The sequence below is a fragment of the Phalaenopsis equestris genome, unplaced genomic scaffold, assembly GCF_001263595.1.
Source record: "Phalaenopsis equestris unplaced genomic scaffold, ASM126359v1 Scaffold000877, whole genome shotgun sequence".
In the NCBI taxonomy this organism is placed as follows: domain Eukaryota; kingdom Viridiplantae; phylum Streptophyta; class Magnoliopsida; order Asparagales; family Orchidaceae; genus Phalaenopsis; species Phalaenopsis equestris.
In genome coordinates this window covers 849,735-871,124 of record NW_018165317.1, presented here as the reverse complement: position 1 = coordinate 871,124, position 21,390 = coordinate 849,735, and the positions used below count along the sequence as shown (strand labels likewise).

General features: G+C 35.2%; 2 protein-coding genes across 2 annotated transcripts; both read right to left on the bottom strand.

The window, feature by feature from the left end:
• Positions 1 to 3,430: 3,430 nt before the first annotated feature.
• LOC110032072 (pentatricopeptide repeat-containing protein At5g16860) lies at positions 3,431 to 6,773 on the bottom strand. The gene has a single exon (XM_020735584.1). It carries the CDS (start codon positions 6,364 to 6,366, stop codon positions 3,730 to 3,732), a length of 2,637 nt encoding a protein of 878 aa, XP_020591243.1. The 5' UTR covers positions 6,367 to 6,773; the 3' UTR covers positions 3,431 to 3,729.
• A 1,838-nt stretch (positions 6,774 to 8,611) lies between these two features.
• On the bottom strand, positions 8,612 to 20,843 carry LOC110032052. The gene is given in 3 exon segments (XM_020735563.1): positions 8,612 to 8,800; positions 8,802 to 8,917; positions 20,472 to 20,843. Coding segments are annotated over 3 exon segments (366 nt in total). The 5' UTR covers positions 20,563 to 20,843; the 3' UTR covers positions 8,612 to 8,641.
• Between the last annotated feature and the right edge of the window lie 547 nt (positions 20,844 to 21,390).

Genomic DNA, 21,390 nt, shown 5'->3' with positions numbered 1-21,390 from the left:
CTGGACACGTTCCTATAAATAGGGGGTCAATTTTTTGTTGTCCTCTGCTCAAAATAAATCATTCGGTCTTATTATATGTGGATATTTTTGTGGTTACCAAAAAATCCCTCTAAGAGGTTAACAATGAGAGGATTGGAATGTAATTTTGTAAAATCTGGACACGTTCCTATAAATAGGGGGTCAATTTTCTGATGTCCTATACTACTCTCTCTCTCTCTTGCCCCTAATGTTCTATACATGGGCCTTGTTTCCCGAACAAAGTCAGATTCAACAACAGAAATTTCTGAACCAATGGCAAATGCACGAAAAATATTAGGGCAGAGAGCTCTCAACCAACACAGATGAACATATAAAAATAAAACTATGAAAAATCTCACAAATGAAAGTCACATATGCATGTCATATCACAAAATCGCATAAATCAACCCAAGTTCAATCGAAACAGAGAGGGGAGTACAAAGATCCAATATACCACAAGATCAATTGGGGCAGAGAGATCAAAAGAGCGACGATCAAATGTACCAATATGGAAACGCATGCGCATTTGGAGAGAAGGGCTCAAGTTAGGGCAATGAGCTCCCCTTGATAGGGCAAATCACAATGAAGGCAACACGACAGAGGAGGGGTAACATGAGTAATAAAAAAGTATTATAAAAAAATACGAAAAGCAAAAAAAAAAACTTAATAAAAAAAAGTATCATAAAAATGTTTAAAACATGATGCAGTGAATTGTTTAGATTTCAATCGACATAATCTTTTAAATTTGGGAATTTACATATTAACCACAATTCTTATACATCTTGTATTATCACTTAAATTTTAATATTTATATTTATTATACTTATATTAATTTGAATTTAATTTGATTTACATTAAAAATCTATTAAAAAATCTAAAACTACAACACATATTTTTCATTTTTATCAATTTCTTAATAATTTAATAATTTTATAAAAGAATTTGGGGCAGTCATATACATTGCACCCCGAAATATTATTATTTGCAAATCTACCCCCTCTCTTTCATTTATTTTTCAAATTCCCCCTCAAATATCAAAATTTATGATAAAATCTCAAATCATATTTTTTTTCATTTTCTAAATTCTCAAACTTTTTTTCAGGACATGTGTGAACACATTAATTTTATAGTTCAAAAAATGTCCTCATAATGTCATATTTGTAAATAATAATCTTTTTCATGGTATATATGTAAGTATCCTTTAAAAGATATTTTTAGTGCTTTGCACTTAATTATATTATGCCAAAATCATATGGAACAATTTGGACCTTAATAATAATATTAATTATTAATTATTAAATGCGGGTCAACGTATTTTTTTGACCTCACAATAAAGAAAGCCATGCTATTACAGCTTTTATGTGACGTCACCTAAATGATGTCATTGATTGTAGAAAAGTTATTCTGTCAGGACAGATAGAGAATCATTCGGAATTCAATAAAATCACGCCACGTGGCGGTGATAAAAAATAAAATAAAATATGTCTGATAACACAAGAGAATATTTCTCCCCTATTTTTCAGGTGTTATTGTGTGTTATTCAAGTGTTATTGATGTGTTATTTGGTTATTATAACACCGGGAATATTCCCAGAGTAAAATAACACTTGAATAATATATAATAACACCTGAATAATACGAAATAACACGGGGAACTATTCCTCATATTTTTATTTTTTTTATGTCTCCGCCACATGATGTGATTTCATTGGACCTCGAATGGTTCTCTACATTAGAAGTCCTGATAGAATATTTGCTCCTGACTATACTCCTATTTTTTTCTTATTTACAAACATAACCCTCAAATCTTTAATATCACATAAAAATCAACGATCTTCACTAAAATTAGATCGCAAATGGTAAAAAATAGTTATCACAAAATATTAATAAATAGGCACATGCGAATTTTGATTTTCAGCCCCAAAAATCATGCATGAATAACATGCATAAAATTATTTACAAACCTAGATATGAATTTATAGCAATAAAAATAAAAAATAAATCATAAGAAAGATGTTCACCACTCAATTCTCATGTATTCACACCTAAAAATTCAATTTTTTTACATATATTCCACCTCACTTATACATGAAAACACATATTTCACTTTTTAAAAATCGAAATATTAATACTAATGACGTAAAATGAACGATTTGTGCGGTATAAATGTAAAAATTAAAATTTATTTTCACCAGGGGCAGACCCCCTTCAAATTTTTTGCTTATATGACAGGTGGATTTGGTCTTTTGCCCCTCTTGAAATATCATTTTGTTCTTCATTGCCCGAGCCCCTTCCACTTTGTGTCTTGGGGGACAATTTACCCTCCTAAAAAAAGTGGTTGGTTCTGCCGCTGCACCACTATCTTTCATTATTTTTTTCAAATTCTCAATCAAATATCAAAATTCGTTGTAAAATCCCAACCCATAATTTTCATTTCTATCAAATTATCATTAATTGATCTTGGCACACATAAATTACATCAATTTAGTAGTTCAAAAAAATCATTATCGTACATTTTTTTTTTTTAAAAAAAAAGGCTACCCTAAATGTTTCTAACAATTCGAGTACCACATCCTTAAAGCCAACTTTTCCAGAGAAGATTTGAACCCCAAACCCGAGGGGTCTTATACCGGGGATGTCAACCAACGGGTCGGGCTACTCGACACAAGTGGTCTGTATATATTTTACTTTTTGAAAAATAACGATCATGATATTTTTAATATGATGTTAAATATTTGAGCGGTGTGCATGTAAATATATAATGCTTATGTGTTATGTATGTAAATGCCCCTTAAAATAATAATAATAATAATGCCAACTATTTACATACATACCACTTAACTCTCATTTGTTCACCCATCTAACATATAAAACTTAAATTTTTTACATATATTCCACCTCACTTATGCATAAAATGATGTATTTCACTTCATGAAATGAATGATTTTTGTGGTATAAATATAAAAACTAAAATTTATTTTAGACATGTAAATATAAAAGAATTCAGCGTTATGATGTAAATGCCCCCCAAAAATGCTACAATATTTAAGTGCAAACCATTTCAAATTAATAAAAGGGACAATTACATGCAGACCACATGGAACTTAGTTATTTATAAATCAAACGCCCCCAATTTCAAATTTTTACTTGACAACAATTTGGTTTTTGGTCTCTTTTGAAATAATTCATTTTGCCCCTCCTGAAATATCATTTTGTTTTTCATTGCCCGAGCCCCCTCCCACTTGGGTCTAGGAAAACAATTTGCCCTCCTAAAAAAGATGTTGGTTCTGTCACTGCACGAAGCGACTCTCTTTCATTATTTTTTTTTTCAAATTCTCACTCAAATATCAAAATTCATTGTAAAATCTCAACCCATGTTTTTCATTTCTATCAAATTCTCAGTAATTTGATCTTGACACATACAAATACATCAATTCGGTGGTTTAAAAAAATCATCCTAATACTCTCTTTTTTTTTTTTAAAAAAAAAAAAGAAAGATCATATGCTATTATATGAGCCTTCAGCCACCTCTAATGTGTCTAAAAATTCGAGCACCAGCTCCTTAAGGCCAATTATAACATAAGGGATTTGAACCCCTAACTTTAAGGGTCTTATACCATAGATGTCAACTAACAAGTCGGGATATGCTACACGAGTGTTTTGTATGTAATCCCATTTCAATCGGAGCTGGAGCTAGGGTTAGCTACTAGCTCTACCAAAAACCCCGGCAGGAACAAAACCCCTTCCTGAAATGATGAAAGCGGCTGGAATCCCTAAGCACAATTTCACGATCAACAACCCTAGAAATGTAAGCAATGGCGTTGTGGCAATCCCCACAAACTCTCAGATTCTTCGTCACCCGAATCGTAGCTCCCGCCGAAGAACTCAGAATCCCGTAAGCCACCGCCAGCCTCTCGCTGTGCTCCGACAGCAGAAAGCTCTTCTCTTCCTCATCCACATCATGCAGAGCAAAGCCGGTCTCCGGCACAAACCCTAATCCTCTGATTCTCTCCATCAATCTCCCCAGCAATTCATAAATCTCCTTTGATTCCGGATGAGTTCTGTCGCCCACGAAGAAGGCGGCCGCCCCCTTCTTCCCCATCACCCAGCTGCATCCGGGCCTCTTTCTGATTCCATGATTCCTCATCATAAGCCTCATTCCGGCAACCTTCCGCCATTGCCCTGCTTTCGCGTAGATGTTTGATAACAGAGTGCAAGTTCCGTCATTTATGTAGTTTAAATCTAGTAATTTCTTGAAGGCCTGTTCGGCGAGCTGGACATTGGAATGAGTTCTGCAAGCTCCGAGCAGGGCGACCCAGACGACGGAGGAAGGTTCCGTCTGCATTTGGGTTATCTTCTCCCAGGCTTCGTTCAGCCGGCCGCCGCGGGCTAAGAGGTCTATCAGACAGGCGTAGTGTTCTGAATTGGGAACCAGATGGTGGTCCTCGACCATGGATTTGAAAAAGTTGAGACCTTGGTCTACCATGCCGGAATGGCTGCAGGAGTAGAGGAGGACGAGGAAGGTGATGCTGTCGGGAGAAAGGCCAGAGCTTTGCATTCCGGCGAAGATCGATATGGCTTCTTCTCCCCTGCCGTGCATTCCGTAGCCCATCATCAGAGAGGTCCAGGAAACAGAGTTTTTCTGGGGCATTCCGTCGAACACCTTGAGGGCGGCGTCAATGTGGCCGCATTTTGAGTACATCTCGATGAGGCAGTTGTTGACGAAGAGCGTATCGGCTTCGTAGCGATTGCGGAAGACGAAAGCGTGGATTTCGCGGCCGAATTGCAGGGTTGAGAGACGGGCGGAGGCCATTAGGGCGCATGAGATTGTGAAGGCGTTGGGGGGTGAGGAAGCCGCCATTAACATGGTTGAGAAGAGCTTGAGAGCTTCGTTGGGATCTCCGTGCTGAGCATAACCACCGATTAATGCAGTCCAAGTTACCACATTTCTTCTGGTTAGTGGTATGCATTTGAAAATTGAATGAGCTGAAGTGAAAAGCTTGCACTTTGAATACATGTCTATGAGGCCATTCTGCACCATGAGATCTTCTTCTTCTTCTTCTCCATCTTCTTGTTCTGCAACATAATCAGCATCTGGAATCATGAGGTTTTTTCTGAGAGCATGAGCGTGGACCTCCATTCCCTGAGACAGAGCTCCCACAGAAGCACAAGCTGATAAAAGAGAGATGATGGTGACTGAATTAGGGTCAGAACCAGTGAGCTGCATTTGCCTGAAAACATGAAGAGCTTCATGGCCATGGCCGTGCTGAGCATACCCGGCAATCAATGAGCTCCAAGTTACGACATTTAATTCTATTTCATGCTTCCTCATCTCGTCCAAAAGCTCAACAGCCTCATCAAATTTGCCATTTTGCGAGTAACCGGTAACCATTGCATTCCATGAAACAACATCTCTGTTCTCCAGCGATTGAAAAACTTTCAGTGCATCTTCCATCTTTCCACACTTCGCATACACATCAATGGCTGCGTTGGCCACAAAGATCTCACTGCACAGACCGTTTCTCATTGCGTAGCCATGAATTTCTCGAGCCTGCAATAGAGCTTTTAAAGCAGCACAGGCAGGAAGTATGTTAACCAAGCTTATAACATCAGACCTTCTCTTATAACCCATATCGCCGACTCCATTCCCCATCTCTGCAAACAGCTTCAAGGCGACCCGAGGACGGCCTCCCTTCACATGAGATCCCACAATGGAGTTCCATGAAATAACATCATCTATCCCCTGTTCAGTGATTTGATCAAACACCTGGCAGGCATTCTCCAAAACATCACAGCGCGAGTACATCGTGATCAAAGAATTGCAAACAAAGACATTGGATTCAAAACCAGTACGGCAAATGAGAGCGTGGACCAGAGCTCCCCTGCGGTAGGACGGAAGCTCGCCGCAGGCTTTGAGGACGAAGGGGAAGGTGTACTGATCCGGCCTCGCTCCGGCGTGCTGCAGCCTGAAACAGAGGGAGAATGCGGTGTAAAGATGGCAGTTTTGGACGTTCTTTCGGATGAGGAGATTCCACAAGAGGATTGGAGAGGGAGAGAGGTGCTCCAGAAGGGTTGCGGCATCGGTTAGGGCACTTGAAGCGAGATAAGAGGCAGCAATGGCAGCGCCCAGTTGATGGGAGGAGGGAGATGATGAAGAGGGGAGGGAGAGGAGACCTCGGGCGAGGAGTTGTTGGTGCGCGCAGCGAATGTGGGAAGGGGACTGGCATTGTTGTAGCAGAGATAGAAAGTGGGAAGGAGAGTTGGATGAGGGAGGGAGATGGAGGGAAGAGGATGTGGAGAGGAGTCTTGAGGTGGTTCTCTTTGCTGCGTTTGGGGAGCGGAGAAGCATTAAGGCGGCGGCGGCGCATGTGGGAAGCTCTGATGTTGTTCTGACTTGGAGAGGGGGGCCCCATTGATTCACTTCCAGTGTTAGAGGGGAAAATATTAATGGTGATATTCTGGTGATATTATGACGGTATTTTGAAATAATATAATCACAAATATTATCATAATATTATTATATATGTTATTCTTATAGTATTTGGTGATATAGTATTGTATAACAATAATACTACCATAATATCATCAGAATACTGACAATCTGCACCTATCTCATCCGCACATAATATGTGTGCCAGTCAAATTTTTTTAATTACATCAAGAATATCATTGTTGATTGTTTTCTATAGATTTATAACATTGAAGTGTTATAAATTTAAATATCAAACTCTCGGTGTATGAAGCGTAAATACATAGAAATTGTGAGGTATTTATGTAAGTTCTTGAAAATCTAGTAGTGGCTTTCATATAATTATCATGTCCTAGTTAATTTTATTTTGAAAAGCCTTCTCTCATCATACCACCAAGAGAGATCTCCTTGATCAGGTGGATTTGATGAACATTTGAGTTTAAAGATGTCGAAATCAAGTTATCTTATCGAGATAGTAAATTTGACTATAAGCTTGTCAGATTCATAATCTGTTTGACCTCCCAACTATGCCTGAAAAACTTTCAAAATTAATTTAATGACGATTGAAATTTGATTTGACATGGAATGAACCAATTTTGGTATCGTTGGATTTGTCTTGTTGGACCGATCAATTTGACTTAAGTTTGTTGAAATTGAAGGTTTGGATGATTTCTTATCAATGTTTGAATATTGAACACTTGTTGCTTAAAAATTACATCGAAAGTCATGTTATGTATCGAGTTCATGGAGGATGATGAAAATTTGTTGATGGTCATATCAAAAATAATATGGATAAATTAAATGTTATAAATGTAAAAATTAAAACTTAGTTATTAGATATGCAAATACATAGAAATAATGTGAGATGTGTGTAAATGTTGCTACTTTGAAATAATAATTTGAATTTAAATATATTTGGCCATGATAGTCCCTCTTAAGAAAATACAAAAATTCCCAAAAAATTATTTTGATTGTTTTTACTAAAAATAAATTGATTCATTTATAAAAAATTTAAAAATAATAAATTATGTAAAAAAAATTCTCTAAAAAATTTTAAAAGCAAGAATAATAACATAAATTAAATTAACCTCAAACAAATTCTCCTAACCCTTTTTTTGCTAAATATGGTATAGCAATTTTCGTCCCTCGCTCTTTAACTTAGAGCATTGTTGCACCTAAAATTCAAAGAAATTATTACATGTTGCAACGGCATGTTCGAACGACAATCCTGATGAGGCCACCGTGTGATACGATACAAGACAGTGTGGTTGCATCCGAACCGTCGTAAGGCGGTTCAACCACACAAGGCTTTTCCTAAAATATGATCTATCAGTCCTATTTGACAAAACTTCAGAATTATTTACAGAACAGACTGATTCAATGCCTGTTTGGAGCATTGACAATAACCTATTAAAATAGCTATAAATTTAGTGTGCTATAAAATCACTTCTTTAAAAAGCTGCTCTCAGCAATTAGTGAGTCAAAATTTTGGATTGAATTTTTTTTTTTTTCGAGTCATACTCGAATCAACTCAAATTGAATTGAGATCAGCTCGTGCTTTCTTATTTCTAAAAATTATACATATGATGTTAAATAATATTAAATATAAGCTAATTTCGAGCTGGAATGGATCCAATAACCCAATTTAAGCTTGTTAGTTTTAAGTTTGAGCCCGATCGAGCAAATTCCAAGATGGAACGGATCCAATAACTCAATTTAAGCTTATTCTTTTTTATTTCTAGCCAAATCAAGCTCGATTCAATTTTGGGCAGGCTCGACTCGAAATCAAATATAATGAGCCACGAGCTGATTTCGAGCCGAGCTGGGCTCGAAATCGAATCATTAACGGCCCTACTTAACAATAAAATTTTTAAAAAACAGCAAAAAGGAAGTTATAATAAAACTAAAATATAACAATTTATCCACTGCAAACAAATGCTAATTGCAGACCCAAAAAATCAAGTCATTATGCAAAATATATATATATATACTGAAATTAACATCATATATTTCTATTTTTACAATTATACATTACCAATATACAGCATTGTAATATTACAGTGACACACAAAAGTACTAAATATTAACATTTCTGGTGATATTTCTGGCAATAAAACTCATAAAAATGAGTTGTCTGGACTGGAGCAGAATGAAGCTATTTAAGAGGAGCCATGAGTGTGTAAATCAGAAGCAAAGAAACCACAATAATGGCTCCAACCAGGGTGAAGTTTGGGCTCGTCCATGGCGTCAGATTGGACCTCTCGGTTCTCTTGATCGGATCGAACTCTTCCGAAAATGGATACTCCCCCCCCCCCCCGCCGGGGATTCCAGCTGACATATTTGTCTGAGTTGAACTGGGAGAAAAATGGCTTCTTTTTCTGCTTTCTGTAGCTTGACCAGGCCTTGTCCCAATCTACAGATAACTCATCACCTGAGAAGTATGAAGATAGAGATTACTGAATGATATTTTCAAGGGAAATTTACATTAATAGCGCACAATTCTTAGGTATTTACATTTCTCACATCTAAGCTTTCATATATATATATATATATATAGTAATTTTGTGCTTTGAATTTATGCATGGAAAGGTGTATTTCACTTTAAAGAAAATGTAATAGTGCTATTTTTGATGTGATATTAAAGACTTGAGCACTATGCTATGTGTGTAAATATGAAAGTTTTGGTGTGAGATATGTAAGTATGTATGAATTGTGTGCTTTATATGTAAATGCCCCTTTTTTTTTCAATTTTATGTCATCAGAACACAATTTGTTAAGACTTGTGCACGAAGTATGGTCTCTTATTTGTTGGTTGAACCATATTCATCCTCTAGATGGGAAATTAAAACTCGGGGAAATTTACAAGCATACCACACAATACATATGCATTTACGTTTGATAAAACTTAAATGTCACACCTCGGGTCCGGAAGGCGATACACCTCGGCAACACAAGACATGATGAAGAGAATTGAACATATTTTATATTCTTAGAAGAAAATTAATATGCAAGTAATAATAAAAAGAAATAAAAATAAATCAAAATTTTATTTCAAAAATAAGGAGACCATACAACTGAAAGAAACTAAAATGAAAATAAGGAAATAACCCATAAAGAAAATACAATAAATCATACGAAACTGAAAAAATAAATAAAAAAAAATCTAAATATAAGAAGTATGTTCCAATATAGATGACCTGATAAGTGAAAGGATAAAACCTATTATATGAAAATATCAATGGGTGAGTTTAAAAATTTAATTCAGTAAATAACTATTATTTATTAAAGCATAAACAGTAACAAAAATGAGGCATATATTATGACCAATAAATATGGACAATTTATTATGTGTATAAACGAATTTGTAAGGACTATAAAATGCTTCTGATCACGAATAAAAATTACTTGAACCCATGCACTTTTTGAGGTATTTACATGTTACAATAACAGGTGTTATGGTCCCTATATGAATAATCATTTATTTCACACTACCTGATAGTATATAATTTCGATACATCCATACGTGTGTGTGCGTGTGTGTGGTCAGTTTATTACGACACCCTGAAACAAGGAAAGGTGGACATCTCTGAAGAATCCATCGGTCAGGCTAGTCATAGCAAAAGGGTTTAATACCTACATAATATATTATAATATTAGTTATATTCCATGCATCACAATCAACACGAGAATACAACTACAAAATATACATCAATCTTCATAAAAACTATGAAACCGAATTAATGAAATTTGCCACATCAAATATATGAAATAAATAATAAATATTAAAATTATGAAGGTTGAACAACAAAACATGAGGCCGAGCAAAATAAAACAAGGCTAATTACCCATTAAGGTCATTATGAGAAAAAGTGAAAACTACTGCAATGATGTGAACAAGATTTGAAAGGTACAAATCACACCCAAAAATTTGCTAGAAATCTAATATCATTAGCAAGGATAACACCCATAACTAGAAAGGGTACGTTTATCAACAGTTACCTCAAGACGGCAAACATGATACTTTTGAATTCAATTATTCGGCTATCGATCCTACATCAATTAGGAGGTAAGATTAACCATGCAATTATTACTTGGGTATAATCTAATTGACGTTCATTATCATGATTATTATTACAATCATTATTTTTCTTACTTCATTATTTTTATTATTATAATTATTATTATTATTATTACTAACAATAAAAACTTATGAACCTAATTAAACTTGAACTAATAATTAAAAAATATCTTAGTTTTGATATATTTTGATAAGGAGAAAAAATAAATTTCAGAATAAATTTTACCAAGGAAACATAATAACCAACAAAAAATATCTTTTAATCCTTTGTTTCTTAAATCTCGTTCCTCCTCTGCCCTTAATCGAGATTTAGAGAAGTTGTATTGCGCGAGAGGGAGGAAAGCAAGTGTTACCTTCCTTGACGGTTTCGAGTAGGCGCGAACGGTAGGAGGGAGTTTCGGCAGATTCCGTAAGTTGTGATCCTGTCGTTTCATTCTCTGTTAGCTCCAACCATGACAGTATCGCATGGGGTGCTATCACGAAGTATTTGGTTTTGAGCGAAATAGGGAGAGATGAAGAGAGAAGGGAGATCAAAGGGCTTTGGTAGAGGTCTGCAAGAGGGAGTTGTTCATACCCTAGCCCAAGCTCGACTTTAATAGAACAGAGAGGCGATGTGATCGAGCTGATTGGGAAGGCGGCAGATGAGCGCGGGAGGAAGGAAAAGAAATAATCGCATTTTGGGAGGTCAATGAGGCTGTGAGTAAGTTAGGAAAGACATCAATGGTGCAATAATAGGGGAAATAGGGAGAAAGAAAAGGTAAGTTTCAGTTCTTACATTAAATGTAGACCCTTATGTAGTCTAGTGAATACCAACTCAAACTTATAAATAGTGTCAAAATTAACACTCAGGAAGTAACGAACACTACACTATTCATCATTTTCTCAATTAATAAAATTTCAAAGCTTCTCTCTCTATTGTTCTCTTGCTCCTCTCTATTATCTTCTCTTCCAAAATATACAAATCTGGGTGGTAAGAGTTCACAGAGAATTCAAGATTCAACAAAACTTTGCCTATAATTTAATTTGGTTCAATTAGTGTAATAAATCCGTCAACCAATACAGCGGAATCGACTGAATGCACGCATCTACCAAAAATCAGCCTTATGTCATGTTTTCTGATTGCAAATATTTTAAAAGGTAGAGGTGTATCACAAAACATATTATCTATCATGAGGAAATGTGAATACATCACGAAATTAATATTTTTAATATATCATAGATGGAAAATATGATTTAAGAAACAAACATATCAAAAAAATTGAAAGAAATTCAATGACGTACTTGTGTTAATGATGTACATGTGAGGAAAAGGTGAATAGTTGTGTGCATATTTTGCCAATTTGCAACAACAAAAATAACAAGCCTTTATCTCGTTAAGTGGGGACAGCTGCATGAATCTTTTTTCTCTATTGTGATCTATTGAGTGTCATATTTTCATTTAATTTTAATAAATTAAGATCATTTTTTATACAATATGCCAAAGTAATTTTAAGTCTACCTCTACATTTATTAACAAGTAACATCTAAAACATCCACTCTCCTAACATGATCTTCAGATGGTCGACAATTAATGCGATCGAACCATCTGAGACTGCTCTCTCTAATCATGTCTTCCACTGAAGCTACACCAACAGTTTCACAGATGCATTTGTTTCACATTTTCTCTCTAAGTGTTAAGTCACTCATCCACCTAAGAATTCTCATCTCAAAAACACTTAGTTTTATGTTTTTCTTTTATAGGCCACTATAGCTGTAAAAGAATAGCATGGGCTGCAGCTATTACAATATTGTTGTTGGAGTATACCGATTCAGCGATGTTCGTATACCCCTTATGACGTCTAGTTTTATTGGGGATAAATGGGTAGATGAAATGCTTTCTAGACATCCAATAAGATTCAGCAACATATTTCGAATCAGTGTATTTATTTTTATGGATCTCCTGAACGAGTTATCTCTGAATCTCGACCTCCAAGGTTCTTCTAGAACGACGAGAAGAGAGGTATTGGCCATAGCAATATACATTCTGTCACAGAATGAATCTATTTGAGGTGCTATGGAAAGGTTTCGGCATTCATCGGAAACAATAAGTCATTACTTCTCCAAAGGCATACAGGCACTCGTTAGCTTGGCAGCTCAAATCGTTAAACCAGATGATCCATCATTTGCTAGTACTCCAGGGGAAATTGCCAACAATCTCCGTTACATGCCTTATTTCAAGGTAACTATTGATTTCTTTACGTTACTTCCAAAATTATGTTTTTTCTAACGTTGTAAAACAGAACTGTATATGTGCAATTGACGGTACTCACGTCGATGTCCGCTACCCAGCCAGGACAAGGTGGCGTACATTGGTCGTAGTGGTTCAACTACTCGAAATGTCATGACGATATGTGACTTCAACATGTATTTCACTTTTGTCATTGCAGACTGAGAAGGGAGTGTGTATGACATTCAGATTTTTTCCTATACAACTAGGAATATATCACAGTGTTTTCCTCACCCGCCTTCAGGTATGATTTAATTTGTAAACATACTAGTTATATGTATTATTTGTCATTAACAGTGTATTTCATAACAGAGAAATATTATTTGGTCAATGTTGGATATTGATCCCAAGTGAAATATAGTTGTGTAAAAATTAAATAATTGACTTCACTATGCAACGGTGTCAAAAGCTTGATGCAATATTTTATGAATCAGAAATTTAAGCAATTAATGTTGGGATTATACGCAAGTATCCGTATAGTTATCAAGTAATAAATGACTTTCTATTTAAAACCCAAATATCGATCCCACGGGGAAGATTTAAATTTAAAATGATAAATTTATTAGGAAATTCACAGAAAGTCAAAACAAAATTATTGTCACTAATTTCGAATGTTGAGATATTATCAGAACTAAATTATTTAACTAATAACAAAATTGAAATACAAAGTTTAAATAGTAACTATTAAACTATGTTTATGTGATGAAGATTTCTTATGTGAAAAAACATTTCTGACTATAATGAGATTTTGGTAAAATGAAATGAGATAAATGGTTTTAATATGTATTGTGTCAAATAGGAACAGTTTTAATTCTCTACTCTGATACAGTGTTATAGAAAATCATTGGCTAATCTCAGGTTTAGTCCCCAAATCTGTGGCTATGCTAGGAGAATACTGGCTCCCACTCCAGAGCTCCCACTTTCATTCACCTGAAGGCTAACTCTCGCTTAATTTTTAAACACTAAGACCATGTCACTCTAAGGAGAAATTTTTAAACACTAAGACCATGTCACTCTAAAAATTCTCCAATTCTGCACCCAACAAAGTAAATTTTTCTATTTATTTGCACTTAATTTCATGATATTTGCACTTAATTTTATTTGCACTTAATTTCATGAACGAAATTCTCTTTTATGGAATCAAATGTGATCCTCACTCTGTTGTAGAACTCATTCTCTATTTCCCGGATCATATATTTCATAATATATTTTAACAATTCAATTAGTCAGATCGAAAAGTAAATTAAGTTCGGAGTTGAAAAATCATCACAATTTATTTTATATTTTAATATTGACACATCCATATTATCTCTTCATTTCACCATATCTCAGAGTAGGGAGAAAAATAAAGTAAACTATTCAAACTTCATAAGAAAGATACAACAAAACACAAATTTCATATATAAAAGAAAATTCATACAACACTAATAAACAAACACTTATCTGAAACTCTTTCTCAAAGCAAATCTCTTGTAGCCTATTCTAGGAAATATAGGAAGAATAAATATCTCGCTTTTCTCCTTCTCCAACACTCTTAGAGAAGAGTTCACACTTAATCTCACCATAAAACTCTAAATTATAAGAACAATGGACTCTAAATGATTGTGGAATGAAAAATGAAAGAATGTGTGATGCGTAGAAGGTTGAATTGGGGCGATGAGATGTCAGGAACAGTCACTTTTCTTATCAATTTTGGCCCCAAATAAAGCCTACAGTCGGTTCTTCCATAGGTGCCTCCAAAAACTCTTCAAAAAGCGTCTGAATTCATCGAATCTTCTAGAGAAAGGGGCTGAACCAACATTGGCGCCGTCAGCTCCCATTCTGGCGCCGTCGGTGCCAGTGTTCCAAAATTTAATTCGCTGGTCTCTGTCAAACGGCGTCGTCGGCGCTGTTTCTAGCATTGTCGGCGCTAAACAAATTTTCAATTTCTTCATTTTTACTCCAAATTTCATCATTTTTGCTTCATTTTTGTTACAACTCCTAAAATTCAACAACCTGCAAGAAAACATAAAAATATCTTCCATTAAAGTGCAATATCACCAAAATGAGTATAAAATATGAGTCTAAAAATGCACATATTTTTTGTGTATCAGATATCCTATGCAGAGAGGCTACCTGAAGTCATATCCAGACACTAAATACATATTTCTGATTTTGAGCGAGCATTTTGAGCGAGCAAGTGACGAGCAAGTGACACCATCTGTGGCAGGAAAGAAATGTTTAACAAACGTCACTCCTCTTTACGCGGGATAATTGAAAGAACGTTTGGGGTTTAGAAGAAGAAATATGTCATCTTACGTGATATGTCGTCGTATCCATTTTAGAAGCATATTCATATTGTAGTGGCAACAATGTCACTTCATAACTTCATCTGACGATATTCTTCACGTTCAGATACGGACTTTAGTTTTAGTATGGCTGATGAACTGAATGTCTTTGAAGAACCATCAGCATTTGTGGTTGGGTCTTCAGTCCATGAGGATGAGATTGACTCTAACAAATTTGGGGTTCATGACGCTGAGGGTGTGGCTGAGATGACTGCTTTGAGGGAGTCAAACACAGATGCTATCTATTGCAGCTGATCCACCAAGTCTTCTTTATTTTCGTTTGCATGTCTTTTTGTTGTTTTTTTTTTCAGAATCTGACAATTGTTTTTTTTTTCTTCTGATACTCACGAAAGTGTGAGCATTGTATGTTATCTTTCGAGCTGATCTATGATGATTTCTGAGTTTTGTATTATATACTTCTGTTCTCATATTATTTCTGTTAAAAACAATTTAACCAAAAAGGGGCAGAATAGTCATTTATCTGACAACAACTCACAGTAAGTTATTCTGAATAAGCTGTCTCAAACAACTAGTCAGCTTATTTTGATAATCTGCAGATTATCAGATTATCATAGCAGATTATAAATAATCAACAGCTGCCCCAAACAGACCCTCAATTGAGCTCTTGTTCTTTACCATTAGATCCTCAATGTATGATTTAATAATTCTATCTCTTTCAATTTTTAAAACATAATCTATAAGTCTCTGATAAGTTGTTCTCGTGCTCTTCAAACCAAATAACAAGACTCAATATCAATAATTTTCATTACTAGCCATAAAGCTAGACTTCTATTATAAGCCAAGTGCATCTTGGTTGCAAAAGTTGATCGTGGGATAACATGCAACAGAGCTTATTAAGATATCTAATAGGTAGTACGTTTGGGGGGCCTAGTTCAAATTCAAAATATCAATGCATACTATCAATTATTGTTTTACTTCTTGATCATTACAGCATTCGATAATTAATCAAATTATCAGACTTCTTGAATGAACCAAGCTTCGAGCAGCTCATTCACCTTTATTTTCATATGCTGCCTCATTTCATAATCAACACATTCATCTTTATTTCGAGCTGCTCATTCCCAACAAAAATTTAGACAATTAAAGAAAATGCCCAAATCCATCCACGACATCTCAGATGGCTCCAATTTTAAATCATCAACATTATTTTATAAAAATTAATTTGGATCAATTCTAAAGTTACCTTTGAGCAAACAGTCTATACAAAAATATGTAGTAAAATTCTCTTCGTTCACCTAGACTTCGATGAACTATTGAAATCTACCAAAGTCTAAGAGCTAATTTGGGGTATTTTAAATGTCGAGGCTCAAATGCTATTCGAAAAACATATGTTGGTTAGTTGAATTTATCTCAAACAGCGGGACTAGTGAGTGAGGTTGGGAGCTTCACTATAAGATAGTATGATGATTCAACGGCATGGTAACCATTTAGGAGTGTTTAGCAAAAAAATTGTATTTTATGAAGATAAAGCATTAGAATAGTGAAGACAATCTTCTCTTAACACCGGTTGTCACCCAAAACACTGGAAGAGCAGAAATGATTCAGTTTCTCAGTTCTTGCTAGGAAACCAAATTAGAGAACCCTCTAAATCCCAAAGATTTTTCTCTCAAATGCAAAGTAGTAGACTGTGAAGAAACAGACATTTATCATGCTTCACATGTCTAGCATGGCCCAATATATTTAAAAACTTAGGATCATTTCTCTTAAAAAGCTACAAAGTTGGCCCCCAAGAACTTTAAAACTGTTGATCGCTGGCAATGAAAAAAATACAGTCAATGAAGAAAAGTATAAGTTGTTATAAAGCATTTTAAAGTGATCTTCATATATCGTACTAAGGGTGTAAACGAGCCAAGTTAAGCTTCAGTTACAACTAACTTGAACATGGTATGCCTACCCAATGGTTGGCTCGAACTCAAGCTTGAGCTCAATCTCAGCTCACCAGAATAACAATAAACTCTAGATTAACTCATAAGCTTGAGCCAAAATCTCAAAACTCTAACAAATGGAGTTTGCTGGCTTCTATGGGATCTTGCTGGAGATAACACTGACAAAATTCATGGCCTTGGGGGAGATGGCATTGACGGAAACTTGCAATAGATGGCATCAACGGTACCGATATAAGATGCCAAATCAGTAATTGTGGGAGATAGAATTGATGGAACCATATGAGTCGCAACAAGAACTTAACAGAGAGGCATCGATTAGACCAATAAGAGAAGATGCAAAAGAAATTAAAGAGAACGTCAATTAACCAACAAGAAATCTACTAAGAGCTTGCTAAAGAACGCACCAATAGAACTAGCAGCATTTACAAAAGAATAAAAGTGTGTGAGGATTGGGGATTTATATTCAATGCCTTAATGAGCTGACTCGTAAGTCGAATCAAGTTCAAACCCGAGCTCACATAATAAATGAATTGTTATCTGAGCTTGATCTCAAGCTCACCAACCATTTCATGAATTTGACTTGATCTTGCCAATAAGTGAAGTTTGAGCCAATTCGCAAGTCGGCTCAGCTCTCTTATGCTCCTACACTAGACCCTTCACAGACTCATTTGAAGAGCAGCCTCTAATCCCTACCTTCATAAATACAACAGCTATTTTGCCTCCATCAACTAGATCTATTTTAGGCCAACTCTTTCAGCATATCTAAATATAGCTCTACTAATAACTCCTTCAAGTGACCCTCCATGATAAAATTCATGATTAATGATTTAAGGTGTTGGCAATTGTATGTGGTCACAGTTGTTATGGTTGAGAAAGAATTTGTTCATGTCACTCTTCTCCAACGAGATCAAATCTTTTCCAACAATAAAAAATACTTGCAATGATGGATCAAAGACATGATGTTGTTGGCTAATGACACAGCCTAGCTTAAGGCAAAAAAATTTCAAATGACTTCCATCCCAGCCAGGTATCTTCTTACGGTATAGTCTAAGAAATTTCTATTCCACTATTTTACTCAATCTGCTCCACTATCTTCTCGATAAGAACTAAAGCATTAGAGGATTATAACATCTTAGAACGCCAAATCTCAAATGAACCCATTGACAATGATGCACTTGTCTCTAAGGCCCTAGATGAGGACCACCTTATCGATTAAAGGATTTAGATTTGAAAACTCGTACTCCTGAATCTCATGATATTGGTTTGAGGGTACTCCCCTTTGCTTGTGGTAGAGGACAAGTTTGTAAGTTTAGTGAAGCTTTTTGGAGCTCGAGAATTGCATAATGAGATGTTTATAAAGCTCATTTAAAAATGTGATGCCCAAACGATAGATGCATCTTTTAAATAAAACAAAGGGTTGTGTCTGTATGTTCAACTATGAAATTATAACATATAACATCGGATATTGAGTGGGGGTCATTGCAACCTTGAAATTGACCAAGTTATCAATCTGATTGGTAAACTTCTTATAGGATTCAGGTTGCGGGGACCATAAATTTTAGAGAAAATGGCTCCTTCGAGATCATGATAATTGACACTAAGGATGATAGTACATCTGTCACGCAATATTTGATCCTTTTTCTCAAACTGAAAGAACTTCATCTTAGGTCATCATTTGAAACCCCTTCGTGTATCACTTGATTTCTTGAGAACCAGTGAATTCGTTGCTTCGTCAAATATAGCGGCATGCTTAGGATGACTGAGAAGCTAACAAACTCTTCAAGTTCACTTTCAACAATAGCAATAACTTATGCAGGTCAACAATCTAATAAATTAGGCACTAATTGATCCAACTTAGCATCAGCAGAGCTTGAACAGTAGTAACAAATCTAAAAGATTTGTTGAGCAACCTCGTGACTCCTCTTGATTTTCAATTTCTCTTTTTTTTTATAACGATGAGTCATTTGCTCAAAATGTTAAAAAAAAATATTATCATGCAATCTGTGATTTGCTTTACACTTAGAGACAAAATGTGAAATGAATATATCCGTGATAAAGTTGGTGTAGCTCCTGTGACGGACAAAATTAGAGAAAGTCGTCTTAGATGGTTTGGTCACATTAAACGTCGACCATCTTATTATCTGATTAGAAGAGTGGATGTTTTAGATTCAACTTGTGTTAAGAAAGGCAGAGGTAGACCAAGGAATACTTGGGCTTATTGTATTAAAAAAGATCTTAATTATTGTATTAAAAAAAAAGATCTTAATTTACTAGAACTGAATGAAAATATGACACTAAATAGGACGCAATGGAGAAAAAGGATTCATGTAGCCAACCCCACGTAGTGGGATTAAGGCTTTGTTGTTGTTGTTGTTGTATGCAGCCTATGATTAGAAAGTATGTAATCACATAGGATGTGTGAAATTTGCCTTATCAGATAGAGCATGTCTCACTTAGTGATTAAAGAACACGTAATCTTCTGGATCGTGGATTTCAATAAGAAAGTCGATGTATGCCTCGCTTTGCTCATAATTGATTCCATAGAAGTTCTTTAGCAAAAGCATATTGAGCACTATGACTTGAGTCAAGAAAAGGTAATAGATCTTTTCAAGCTCTCTCGAATGGTTTTTATGAATAATTCCATTGTCGACAAGTCATGCAACCATGCAATTCAATCATTCAAGCTTACCTTGAGTCGAACAAATCTAAATATGTGAATTGTGTCTCAAACAACTTCCAAAGCATTGAATACTTATTCTACTAAATCTAGTCGATCTTGCTTGGCATCTTTGATCTATTTTGTAGGAGCATGAATCTTAGCAAGTAGCCATACAACCAGCCCAAAAAAATATCAGATCAAAATCTATAAATATTTGGCCTAAAAGCATAAGCTCAATGTTTGAACTTTGAATCATGATAGTTGTTTCTGCATTCATTCATACATGCATAAAAGCATTGGCATACATTGAGATTGAATAATTCAAAGAATGAATATTTACATTCATACCAATCAATTCTTACGTATTTACATATATAACAATTAAACAAGTTAAAATGGTGACACTTAAGATGAGATATAAAAGATTTGGGTGGTATAGATGTAAAAAATGAAGTTTTGGCGTTAGACATGTAAATACATAGGAATTGAATGGTCTGTATGTAAATGCCCCAAAATAAGCTAGCATTCCAATACCAGAGACCACAAAAGATAGACGCCGCGCCTAAATCAAGCTGTCAGCGATGCACAGAATTGGATTTTTTTTAGTAATTCGCCATGAAAAAAAATCTAAATAAATAATCATTACTGCATCAACGAATGAATTAATCCCATGAACACCAAGAATCTGAAAATTTTCAAACTAATTAAAACAAGAAACATAGATTTTTTTAGGGTTGCAGAAACCTACCTTTGCCATTGCTATCCTTCTTCCCCGATCGATAATCGTTCTTGGAACAGCGCGTTCTGATAGGGATACGATTCACCAGACTAAGATCCATCCCAAAACAAATAATAGCAGAATATATTCACAGATTAAAGCAATAATTTCATGAGAGAGAAAACAGGAAGGGAAATGGTTGCGGGTAAAATTGAGATACGCAGGAGGCTGAGAAAGCGCCACGGCGATGGAGCGGGCGCCACCATAGAAGAGCTCAGCTTCGTCGCCAGCTTGAAGCCAAAATCCAGAAGCCAATCAACGGCACGGATGTTTTAATGCGGACGGTTCGATCTGCTGCGTTTGATCTAACGGTGGACGAGAGAAGAAAGCTTGAAACTTTGTAGAAATCTAGACTTCCGATAGTATTTCTAAGAGAGAGAGTTTGGCAATTTGGCGCATAATAAAATAAAAACATTTTAGTTTATTTGAATCCTAATTTACGGTTCTTATTTATTTATATTTTAATTTGTTTACTTATGTTCATAAATATATTCTTAGATAAAATAATATATTTGATGTATGTCAGAAAATTCATAACGGTAGTATTATATTTTTAGTGTCTTAATATTCAATGAAAACTCAACACACACGTAGGTGCCTAAAGAGAGGAGTAAGAATAATGATATGTGATAAGTTTTTACGTGAAAAATTCAGAAAAGTTAATAAACTCACATGGTTTAGCTAGTTTATTGTTCACTGTGAATGGCGAGTGCGCATGTTCACTCATCCTTAAATAGGGGAGATGGAGTTACAAATATGAGTATTGTAAATGTACAATAGTGGTTCATCGATAATTATCATGGTCTGACTATAATGAATGTAGTTTTTGTTGATAGTAGGTTGTAAGAGTCACAATCGATTGTTATAAAGATAGTAGCCCGTCGTGAAT

Bases quoted from the DNA above. Each gene is read 5' to 3' on its own strand.
- LOC110032072 (XM_020735584.1), bottom strand. From the start codon at position 6,366: ATGCTTCTCCGCTCCCCAAACGCAGCAAAGAGAACCACCTCAAGACTC.